A 13,051-nucleotide genomic window follows, 5' to 3' on the forward strand; every position below is an offset into this window, starting at 1 on the left:
CATGCCTACAGTCAAGCATGGTGGTGGGAATGCCATGGTCTGTGGCTGCATGAGTGCAGCAGGTGTTGGGGAGTTACATTTCATTGAGGGACACATGAACTCCAATATGTACTGTGAAATACTGAAGCAGAGCATGATCCCCTCCCTCCGGAAACTGGGTCGCAGGGCAGTGTTCCAGCATGATAATGACCCCAAACACACCTCTAAGACGACCACTGCTTTATTGAAGAGGCTGAGGGTAAAGGTGATGGACTGGCCAAGCATGTCTCCAGACCTAAACCCAATAGAACATCTTTGGGGCATCATCAAGCGGAAGGTGGAGGAGCGCAAAGTCTCGAATATCTGCCAGCTCCGTGATGTCGTCATGGAGGAGTGGAAAAGCATTTCAGTGGCAACCTGTGAAGCTCTGGTAAACTCCATGCCCAGGAGAGTTAAGGCAGTTCTGGGAAATAATGGTGGCCACACAAAATATTGACACTTCAGGAACTTTCACTAAGGGGTGTACTCACTTTTGTTGCCGGTGGTTTAGACATTAATGGCTGTATATTGAGTTATTTTGAGGGAAGAATAAATTTACACTGTTATATAAGCTGCACACAGACTACTTTTCATTGTGTCAAAGTGTCATTTTGTCAGTGTTGTCCCATGAAAAGATATACTTAAATATCTGCAGAAATGTGAGGGGTGTACTCACTTTTGTGATACACTGTATATCAAAAAATAATTACAAGTATTACAATAATTCAAATTATCATCAATCGAAAGGGACTCTGCCAAGAAAAACTAATGAACATTACCACTGGCTGTCTTCTCCTTTATTTCCTCCAGTTTGCTTAGTGTAGCTAAAGTGATCACCTCCAGGTCCACACCCTTCCCCGCCTTAAAGAACTCTATCAAGCTGTTTACAGTTAGCTACAAACAAAGAAAACATTAATGTTTAAGTAAGTTGAAATTGTTGAAAATGTTAAAATTTCAGTTGGTAGAGTGTCACAAAGGACAATATTCAATTCTCAATTTGGATCTCTTTCTCTTAGGAGTTTCTTTTTTCTGTCAGTGTGGGTTATCTCTGCCCTTATTCTACCATTTAAAAACATGCTAAAGGTGGAATGGGTAATTTCAAAATGTTATGTAAGAGTAAATGGCTGAGTGTGTCTGTTGTCCAGCAATGGCTGTTCAATAAACTTTACACACATTGATGCCTCTGATTTTAATGTGCCCAATTCAAATATGTTAAAAACAGAAAATTTAAATAAAGATCAAAAACTGCTCAGCTCTAGATATATGATATGTAAGCAGTGCAATATTTAGGGTAATTAGCAAGTATATAGCTGAATGTAACCAAAGCACTTAATAGAATGTTCATTTTGTTGCACCTTATGGTCTTTGCATTTTAACATGAATACTTACTCTTAAAAACATAAATACAAAAAAAATAGCCTAAAAGGGTTTGATGGACTTTTGGGACAGTTTTACTTTTAAATCCATAAAAGATGTACGATGCGTAAGCACACAAGCACTGGACCATGTTAGGTGAAAACATTTGTTCCAGAGTACTCATGACTCATGAGCCCCGGCTTGCAAAGACTGAGCTTTTGGTGGATCCTCCTTTTATACCCAATTATGATTTCCTCATCTGTTACAAATTCATAGTCTTAAATCGTTTCCCTTTTTTCTTTAACATTTTAAAAGGGTGTTGCAGACATTAATTTCACAATTTAATAATCAATGGTCAGTACAACCATTACTGACTGTGCAAGCTGGAGAAGCAGAAGCAAAATGAGCAGAGTCCACACTGAGACAAGCTTAGCATGGGATCTGTTATTGTTCCGGTGTAAAAACTGGTTTCCATACTTCATGTGGCATTCAAAATCTTGATAACAAGGAAACAATCAATAACATGTATGAAAAATTTGATTATACATAATTTATTGTTCACGCATGACTGGGTCAAAATCAGCTGTATTCATAACACAAGGCAAACAAGATAAAGCACAAGCACACATTTTAACTCCAGGTTAAACTACCGGTGGAAACAACAGCATAAGAGCTTTACATAGGGCCAGTGATAGCTCAGTGGTTAAGGTACTGGACTAGTAAACAGAAGGTTGCCGGTTCAAGCCCCGCCACCACCAAGTTGCCACTGTTGGGTCCCTGAGCAAGGCCCTTAACCCTCAATTGCTCATTGTGTAAGTCGCTTTGGATAAAAGCGTCTGCTAAATGCTGAAAATGTAATGTAATGTACAGGGGTTGGACAATGAAACTGAAACACCTGGTTAATAATTTATTAGTATGGCCTCCTTTTGCGGCCAATACAGCGTCAATTCGTCTTGGAAATGACATATACAAGTCCTGCACAGTGGTCAGAGGGATTTTAAGCCATTCTTCTTGCAGGATAGTGGCCAGGTCACTATGTGATGCTGGTGGAGGAAAACGTTTCCTGACTCGCTTCTCCAAAACACCCCAAAGTGGCTCAATAATATTTAGATCTGGTGACTGTGCAGGCCATGGGAGATGTTCAACTTCACTTTCATGTTCATCAAACCAATCTTTCACCAGTCTTGCTGTGTGTATTAGTGCATTGTCATCCTGATACACGGCACCGCCTTCAGGATACAATGTTTGAACCAATGGATGCACATGGTCCTCCAGAATGGTTCGGTAGTCCTTGGCACAAGTATTGGGCCAAGGGAATGCCATGATATGGCAGCCCAAACCATCACTGATCCACCCCCATGCTTCACTCTGGGCATGCAACAGTCTGGGTGGTACGCTTCTTTGGGGCTTCTCCACACCGTAACTCTCCCGGATGTGGGGAAAACAGTAAAGGTGGACTCATCAGAGAACAATACATGTTTCACATTGTCCACAGCCCAAGATTTGCGCTCCTTGCACCATTGAAACCGACGTTTGGCATTGGCACGAGTGACCAAAGGTTTGGCTATAGCAGCCCGGCCGTGTATATTGACCCTGTGGAGCTCCCGACGGACAGTTCTGGTGGAAACAGGAGAGTTGAGGTGCACATTTAATTCTGCCGTGATTTGGGCAGCCGTGGTTTTATGTTTTTTGGACACAATCCGGGTTAGCACCCGAACATCCCTTTCAGACAGCTTCCTCTTGCGTTCACAGTTAATCCTGTTGGATGTGGTTTGTCCTTCTTGGTGGTATGCTGACATTACCCTGGATACCGTGGCTCTTGATACATCACAAAGACTTGCTGTCTTGGTCACAGATGCGCCAGCAAGACGTGCACCAACAATTTGTCCTCTTTTGAACTCTGGTATGTCACCCATAATGTTGTGTGCATTGCAATATTTTGAGCAAAACTGTGCTCTTACCCTGCTAATTGAACCTTCACACTCTGCTCTTACTGGTGCAATGTGCAATTAATGAAGATTGGCCACCAGACTGGTCCAATTTAGCCATGAAACCTCCCACACTAAAATGACAGGTGTTTCAGTTTCATTGTCCAACCCCTGTACATATCCTTTACTTAAGTAATTACCTTTTTGGATTAATATTACAGCTGTATTGATGGACATGTTGTATTTTAACGCAGTAGCTGTTTAATACTTATGAAGGATCGCACAATTTCATTAAGAAAAAAGCAAACAAAGATTCATTGCTCCGGGTTCAACACATAACAGACTGAATACCTCTAAAATGGCGGCTAACCCAGACTTCACTTCGGTTTTACGTCACCTTTCAAAGACCTATTGCTTTGTTCTGATCATGGTAATGCTGGGTCCAACACAGTACATTAAACACAGGGCACCAATCTGTAATATTAAACCATTTACTTATATATTTACTTGTTCACTCACATCTAGTACCAATTTAAAACAGCCAATTCACACTCTGCATGTTTTTGGATGATGGAAAAAAAAAAAAAATACTTCCCAGAGAACAGTGACCAGAAGCGAAGACTGAACTTATAAAGTAAAATAACAATGAACTGCAGTTTGTAAAAGTACACTGCTCAAAAAATTTGAGGTAACACTTAAATTACACATCAGAGCTTGATAAACAAAAGATAAATGAAAGTACAAAAATTCATCTTTACTGTTATAAATTGTGTAATTTGAGAACAAAAGAACAAAATGACAGGCAGTAGAAACCACAATCAGCAACCCTTTGAGGCCCAGTTTCAAAATCACACCAAACTTATAACATAAATTCAAAGCCGTATCCATAAATTAACCATTTTAAGTATATATGAATAATGAGGGGAAGTGACTCCCCACTGTGTATTGTAATTATGGCCTTGAAAAAAAACTAAAATCACAGACGTAACCAATTTGTGTGAATTTCATCACAAGCAACTCGAAATGTGACGTCTGGGCATGCTTCTAATGAGACTGCTGATTGGTGTCCCGGGGAATCTCCTCCCAGACCTGAATCGGGGCATCAGTAAGCTCCTAAACAATCTCCAGCGCAACTTGGCAGCATCAATGCCTTCATTGTACAGCACTAGGATAACCCCAGGGCCAGCTGTACCAGCGTCTTTAAGGATTTTATCCCGGTACACAACAGCAGTCAGGGTACCATTGGCTATCACATGGAGGTTTGTGAGACACTCCAGGCTTATGCATCCCCAGACCATTACTGACCCACCCCCAATGGATGATGTTGCAAGCAGCATAACTGTTACGTCTTGACTTATGCGTTAAACATAAAGGTAAATAAACAGCACAGGGTGCCAGTGGTGTACCTGCCATTTCTGCTGTTCTCTGGTAAACACCAATAAAGTTGTACAACGTTGGGCTGTGAACACAGGTCCCAATTGATAATATCAGGCCCTTATGCTTCCCTCATAGAGTCTGTTTCTGAAAGTTTGTTCAGAAACATGCTACCGGTTCTGGTAGTGCTCCTCCTGTTCCTCCTTGCACAAAGGAGCATATACCGATCCAGCTGCTGGGTTGATGCCCTTCTATAACCTTATTCAGCTCTCCTTGTGTAACAAGCCATGTTCTGTTATCTCTTTCATGCTCCTGAGACTGTGCTGGGACACACAGCAAACCTTTTTGTGACAGCACGCATGGCTGTGTACAACCTTAACAGGTTGCAGGTACCAGTTCACGCTAATAGTATTGACAAGGACACTAGCAAAACACAAATCTAAAAAAGAATCAGTCAAGAAGGATAAGGAGAGGGTAATCGTCTATAGCCACCACCTGCAAAACCATTCCCTTTTGAGGGTTGTCTTGTGTTGCATCTCAGAGGCACCTGTTGTTACTTTCATCTGCACTAAAGCAGATGAAATTGATTCACAATCTTTTTTGCTTCCTAACTGGACATACTAATATCCCTGAAGTTTAAATGACTTGGTGTTACAAGGTGTTCCCTTAATTTTTTGAGCAGCATATTATTTTGTAGGTTAACTGAATGTGTGTGTGTCTCACAGCATCATAGATGATCTCTACAGGTTGAGAGTGTATTCGAAGCAGCTGATCTGCAGTGCTTTCCTCTGGGTTTAGCTCGAACAGCACACTGAGCAAAGAAGAGTCCAGGTCTCCCACAGTAGATATAAGAGATGGTACAATGCCCTGCTGCTGCAATCCTGTGACATACCAATGCTCCAAACTGGCCTCCAATCTAACAGCACACACACAAACACTTATTTTAATACAAAACACAAGTTATTCACTATAAACTATTATACTTATACACACATCTAAAATTAAATAGTTTAAACAACATTTAAAAGTAAAACATATGCAGTGTGTTTTAGTATGTGAGTAAGTAAGCTGTGCATGTCAGGCTTACTTTAAAGCCTGTGCTCCTGGTCTTTGGGAGACAGTGGTGCTGAGGTCAATCATTTGCACTTTGAGAATTTCAGGAACATTTGCTTCCTCACGTACTGTCACTGATGTCCGTAGGAGCTTAAAGTTGATGATTATTGCTACATACTGCAACCACACACCCACAAAAACTGTTAGCTGTTATAAATCCCAGCTAAAATGCAGTAGAAGCCACACAGCACAATAGTTTGCAAGTAAAAGACCAACATGGAGAGATGTGGGGAGTCTATAAAGTAAAATTTAACTATATACTACTAATTACTATAATTACTTTTTTAATGTTGGACAATTGTTTACAATCATGCAATTTATGCTATCAGTCATGCTTTATGTTCAACATTTTACCCAACAGACCTGCATAAAATACATAACATTTGATGCTAGGGAATGTAGAAAAGCAAAACATTCATATATGTGAAAAACAAAACACTAAAATTTTTACAAATTTAAAATAAAAAAAATACTTAATGTTATATCCAATGTAATGACTGCATGGATGTACAGTATGGAAAATGCAAACAAATAATATTCCTACATTTACTTTGACTTTTATTTGATTGCAGACTGTATGATATTTCATGATTTGTTTGGTCAACTTAATTACATTTGTTAATACACATCCATTCCTGCATTTCAGGCCTGCAACACATTCCAAATCTGTTGTTATTTTGTCCAATTCTTCCTGCAAATACGTTTTAGGGTGTGCAACAGATTGGGCTGTAGTTGTTGCATTTTTCATTTATAAATTTCCACACATTTTTTTGCCAGTCGAGTCCAGTATCCTCTTTTTTCGTAACCATGCCTTAGTAATGTGTTTTTGTCTTGTTTAAAATTGCATGGATGTCCCTAGAAAAGATATTGTCTTAAAGGCAGCATATGTTGCTCTAAATCTCAATGTACTTTTCTGCATTAATGCTGCCATCACACAAATTACCTTTGCCAAAGACACTGACACAGCCCCATACCAAATTTCCTGTCCATGTGGTTATATCAACTGTTGACAAATGATGGTTTACTGGTGCAGTGCAATATAAGGGGTTGGAGATCACGGGTGTTTAGTTTAGATTTGTGCCATTAATGCACTGAAATTACTCCAGATTCTTCATCATTCTTTAATCATTTAAAATATGCAAATTCCTTAGAATCTCTCTTTAAGAAACATTGTTTTTAAACATTTTAATAATATTCTTAAGTGTTTGTTGACAAACTGGAGATCCTCTGCAATTCTTTGCTCCTCAAAGACTTTGTACCAAATCATGATTACAATCACCTGTTAACATAACCTGTTTAAAAAAGCCCTACATTGCCCCTTCCCAACTTTTTGGAATGTGTTGCAGGTGTGAAATGCAGGAATGGGTGTATATTAACATAAGAAATAACACTGACCAGACAAAACATAAAATATCTTGGGTTCATAATGTTTGCAACTGACTTCTGATTTGGGGTTGCATATATGACAAATAAAGGAATTATATCTGTCCTAGATTGTTCTTACCCTGAATATTAAAACAATACAAACATTTTAGATTTTTTTAGTATTTGGCATTACTTAAAAGCAAAGTGGACATTTGTGAAATTTACCCTGTCAATTACTGTCATAGAGAATGTCGTCTGAGCTTTTACTTCAATAATTTAGGTCTTTCACTATATTCTAAAAGAGTTATTAATCGATGTAGGGTAATGCCAGTAACACTTGTTTTAATAAATCTGCAGCCACTGTTAATTGGTTTATGCTGATTATCTGTTTTGAAAAAAAATAAATAAAAAAAATACTAAACATTATTGGCCCCTACTGTACATGTATATGTTGTTATAATAAAATGCAATATTTATACTAGCACTACTTGGTCAGTAAAATAAGTGAACATTAGATTTAATATTTACTGTAGTAATTCAATATATGTAAATCTTTAAAGGTCACATAACTGAGAAATGTTCACATGTTTACATACTCATGTAAACTCAAAGGTTTCGCATAATCAGTGCATGTACACCCGGTAAATGGGTTTTAGTCATAATGTGATTTCCTGCAGTAATATGATTATGGTGTTTATGTAGTATTCCTTTAAGATATGTAATCTGTGGCTCTCCAGGACTGAATTTCTGAACCCTGGTTTAAACCCTGGTGTAAATGTTTCATACAAACATTTTTGGGTAAAGCCAGGCTGTGAGAGCTTTCACTGTAGCCGATGGCTGTGTACAACTTGGTTTTCTCTTCAGTGGTCAGGATAGTATCAATGCCTTTATAGACACACAAACAAAATCAAGATAAGATAGAAATAAATAGCTTATTGTGACTATTTAAAATAGTATACAATTAGTTAACTCACAATATTAACTAAAGTTTAACTGATGCCTTGAAATGATCAAAGCACTTACGTTCTGACTCTTTAACCTCATCTTCTAGTTCTTTCTTTTTCCCTTCTTTCCTTCCAAAAAAACCACCAAAGAATCCTCCTCCAGTCTGCTTTTGTGCTGCTTTTTTGGCAACAAGCTTCTGACCAGACCGAACCACCTGAGTGAGGAAAGTTCAGATCAAATCTGATGTTTCAGAATTATCAGCAGTACAGTCACTGGAGCCTAAATAATTATATAACTGTATCTTTAATATTTCCATACCTCCATCTGAGCTTGCTGTCTGGCCAATGTGATATTGAATACATCTAAAAGTTTCTCCAGTTCCTAGTAACATAGTAAAAACACTGTGTAACATACTAAAATGTAAGTATATATCAATATAAATATGAACAAAAATATAAAAATAAATATATATATATATATATATATATATATATATATATATATATATATATATATATATATATATATATATATATATATATATATATATATATATATATATATATATATATACAGTGTATCACAAAAGTGAGTACACCCCTCACATTTCTGCAGATATTTAAGTATATCTTTTCATGGGACAACACTGACAAAATGACACTTTGACACAATGAAAAGTAGTCTGTGTGCAGCTTATATAACAGTGTAAATTTATTCTTCCCTCAAAATAACTCAATATACAGCCATTAATGTCTAAACCACCGGCAACAAAAGTGAGTACACCCCTTAGTGAAAGTTCCTAAAGTGTCAATATTTTGTGTGGCCACCATTATTTCCCAGAACTGCCTTAACTCTCATGGGCATGGAGTTTACCAGAGCTTCACAGGTTGCCACTGGAATGCTTTTCCACTCCTCCATGACGACGTCACGGAGCTGGCGGATATTCGAGACTTTGCGCTCCTCCACCTTCCGCTTGAGGATGCCCCAAAGATGTTCTATTGGGTTTAGGTCTGGAGACATGCTTGGCCAGTCCATCACCTTTACCCTCAGCCTCTTCAATAAAGCAGTGGTCGTCTTAGAGGTGTGTTTGGGGTCATTATCATGCTGGAACACTGCCCTGTGACCGAGTTTCCGGAGGGAGGGGATCATGCTCTACTTCAGTATTTCACAGTACATATTGGAGTTCATGTGTCCCTCAATGAAATGTAACTCCCCAACACCTGCTGCACTCATGCAGCCCCAGACCATGGCATTCCCACCACCATGCTTGACTGTAGGCATGACACACTTATCTTTGTACTCCTCACCTGATTGCTGCCACACATGCTTGAGACCATCTGAACCAAACAAATTAATCTTGGTCTCATCAGACCATAGGACATGGTTCCAGTAATCCATGTCCTTTGTTGACATGTCTTCAGCAAACTGTTTGCGGGCTTTCTTGTGTAGAGACTTCAGAAGAGGCTTCCTTCTGGGGTGACAGCCATGCAGACCAATTTGATGTAGTGTGCGGCGTATGGTCTGAGCACTGACAGGCTGACCCCCCACCTTTTCAATCTCTGCAGCAATGCGGACAGCACTCCTGCGCCTATCTTTCAAAGACAGCAGTTGGATGTGACGCTGAGCACGTGCACTCAGCTTCTTTGGACGACCAACGCGAGGTCTGTTCTGAGTGGACCCTGCTCTTTTAAAACGCTGGATGATCTTGGCCACTGTGCTGCAGCCCAGTTTCAGGGTGTTGGCAATCTTCTTGTAGCCTTGGCCATCTTCATGTAGCGCAACAATTCGTCTTTTAAGATCCTCAGAGAGTTCTTTGCCATGAGGTGCCATGTTGGAACTTTCAGTGACCAGTATGAGAGAGTGTGAGAGCTGTACTACTAAATTGAACACACCTGCTCCCTATGCACACCTGAGACCTAGTAACACTAACAAATCACATGACATTTTGGAGGGAAAATGACAAGCAGTGCTCAATTTGGACATTTAGGGGTGTAGTCTCTTAGGGGTGTACTCACTTTTGTTGCCGGTGGTTTAGACATTAATGGCTGTATATTGAGTTATTTTGAGGGAAGAATAAATTTACACTGTTATATAAGCTGCACACAGACTACTTTTCATTGTGTCAAAGTGTCATTTTGTCAGTGTTGTCCCATGAAAAGATATACTTAAATATCTGCAGAAATGTGAGGGGTGTACTAACTTTTGTGATACACTGTACATACAGTATCTCACAAAAGTGAGTACACCCCTTTACATTTTTGCAAATATTTCATTATATCTTTTCATGGGACAACACTATAGAAATGAAACTTGGATATTACTTAGAGTAGTCAGTGTACAGCTTGTAAAGCAGTGTAGATTTACTGTCTTCTGAAAAAAACTCAACACACAGCCATTAATGTCTAAATAGCTGGCAACATAAGTGAGTGCACCCCACAGTGAACATGTCCAAATTGTGCCCAAATGTGTCGTTGTCCCTCCCTGGTGTCATGTGTCAAGGTCCCAGATGTGAATGGGGAGCAGGGCTGTTAAATTTGGTGTTTTGGGTACAATTCTCTCATACTGGCCACTGGATATTCAACATGGCACCTCATGGCAAAGAACTCTCTGAGGATGTGAGAAATAGAATTGTTGCTCTCCACAAAGATGGCCTAGGCTATAAGAAGATTGCTAACACCCTGAAACTGAGCTACAGCACGGTGGCCAAGGTCATACAGCGGTTTTCCAGGACAGGTTCCACTCGGAACAGGCTTCGACAGGGTCGACCAAAGAAGTGGAGTCCACGTGTTCAGCATCATATCCAGAGGTTGTCTTTAAAAAATAGACACATGAGTGCTGCCAGCATTGCTGCAGAGGTTAAAGAGGTGGGAGGTCAGCCTGTCAGTGCTCAGACTATACGCCGCACACTGCATCAACTCGGTCTGCATGGTTGTCATCCCAGAAGGAAGCTGACGCACAAGAAAGCCCGCAAACAGTTTGCTGAAGACAAGCAGTCCAAGAACATGGATTACTGGAATGCCCTGTGGTCTGACGAGACCAAGATAAACTTGTTTGGCTCAGATGGTGTCCAGCATGTGTGGCGGCGCCCTGGTGAGGAGTACCAAGACAACTGTCTCTTGCCTACAGTCAAGCATGGTGGTGGTAGCATCACGGTCTTGGGCTGCATGAGTGCTGCCGGCACTGGGGAGCTGCGGTTCATTAAGGGAAACATGAATTCCAGCATGTACTGTGACATTCTGAAGCAGAGCATGATCCCCTCCCTTCGAAAACTGGGCCGCATGGCAGTTTACCAACATGATAACGACCCCAAACACATCTCAAAGATGACAACTGCCTTGCTGAAGGTAAAGGTGATGGACTAAACCCAATTGAGCACCTGTGGGGCATCCTCAAGTGGAAGGTGGAGGAGTTCAAGGTGTCAAACATCCACCAGCTCCGTGATGTCATCATGGAGGAGTGGAAGAGGATTCCAGTAGCAACCTGTGCAGCTCTGGTAAATTCCATGCACAAGAGGGTTAAGGCAGTGCTGGATAATAATGGTGATCACACAAAATATTGACACATTTGGGCACAATTTGGACATGTTCACTGTGGGGTGTACTCACTTATGTTGCCAGCTATTTAGACATTAATGGCTGTGTGTTGAGTTGTTTTCAGAAACAATAAATCTACACTGCTACACAAGCTGTACACTGACTACTCTAAGTCATATCCAAGTTTCATTTCTATAGTGTTGTCCCATGAAAAGATATAATGAAATATTTGCAGAAATGTGAGGGGTGTACTCACTTTTGTGATACAGTATATACTGTATATATATATATATATATATATATATGTATATATATATATATATATATATATATATATATATATATATATATATAACAATATATATATATATATATATAGTATGTATATATATATATATATATATATATATATATATATATATATATATATATATATATATATATATATATATATATATATATCGATAGATAGGTAGATAGACAGATAGATAGACAGATAAATACAGTGGGGGAAATAAGTATTTGATCCCCTGCTGATTTTGTAAGTTTACCCCCTTACAAAGACTTGAACAGTCTACAATTTTTATGGAAGGTTTATTTTAACAGAGAGAGACAGAATATCAACAAAAAATCCAGAAAAAAAACATTAAATAAAAGTTATAAATTAATTTGTATTTAATTAAGGGAAATAAGTATTTGATCCCCTACCAACCAGCAAGAATTCTGACCCCCACAGACCGGTTATGTGCCCATGAGGCACACAAATTAGTCCTGTCCCTGTATAAAAGACTCCTGTCACAGAATCAGTTTCTTCCGTTCAAATCTCTCGACCACCATGGGCAAGACCAAAGAGGACGTCAGGGACAAGATTGTAGACCTGCACAAGGCTGGAATGGGCTACAAGACCATCAGCAAGAAGCTTGGTGAGAAAGAGACCACTGTTGGTGCGATCATTCGAAAATGGAAGAAATCACAGTCAATCACCCTCACTCTGGAGCTCCATGCAAGATCTCACCTGGTGGGGTAAGAATGATTCTGAGAAAGGTGAGGTCAGTCCAGAATTACACGGGAGGAGCTTGTCAATGATCTCAAGGGAGCTGGGAGCAGAGAAATGCTGGATATGACCCCAAGAACACCATCCCCACCGGGCATTTCTTTGCCTCCAAACACGGCGAGTGGAGTTGATGCCAAAGAGCTCAATTTTGGTCTCATCTGACCATATCACATTCTCCCAAGCTTTCTCTGAATCATTCAGGTGTTCATTGGCAAACTTCAGACGGGTCTGTACATGAGCCTTCTTGAGCAAAGGGACTTTGCGGGCACTGCAGGATCTCAATCCATTACGGCGAAGTGTGTTACTAATGGTTTTCTTGGTGACTGTGCTCCCAGCTCCCTTGAGATCATTGACAAGCTCCTCCC

At 39.7% G+C, this 13,051-nt stretch overlaps 1 protein-coding gene across 4 annotated transcripts in view; it reads right to left on the reverse strand.

Moving 5' to 3' along the window:
- vps13c (vacuolar protein sorting 13 homolog C) overlaps window positions 1-13,051 on the reverse strand; it is a 139,764-nt gene that overhangs the window by 100,632 nt on the left and 26,081 nt on the right. For all 4 annotated transcript variants that reach the window (XM_063012860.1, XM_063012859.1, XM_063012862.1 and 1 more), the window contains 6 exons: window positions 8,418-8,480; window positions 8,178-8,313; window positions 7,945-8,039; window positions 5,764-5,906; window positions 5,400-5,592; window positions 798-912 (listed from right to left, as the gene is read on the reverse strand). In XM_063012860.1, coding sequence (XP_062868930.1) covers window positions 798-912; window positions 5,400-5,592; window positions 5,764-5,906; window positions 7,945-8,039; window positions 8,178-8,313; window positions 8,418-8,480 — 745 coding nt within the window. The remainder of the gene's footprint in view (window positions 1-797; window positions 913-5,399; window positions 5,593-5,763; window positions 5,907-7,944; window positions 8,040-8,177; window positions 8,314-8,417; window positions 8,481-13,051) is intronic.

Source organism: Trichomycterus rosablanca, chromosome 17, assembly GCF_030014385.1.
Source record: "Trichomycterus rosablanca isolate fTriRos1 chromosome 17, fTriRos1.hap1, whole genome shotgun sequence".
Lineage (NCBI taxonomy): Eukaryota > Metazoa > Chordata > Actinopteri > Siluriformes > Trichomycteridae > Trichomycterus > Trichomycterus rosablanca.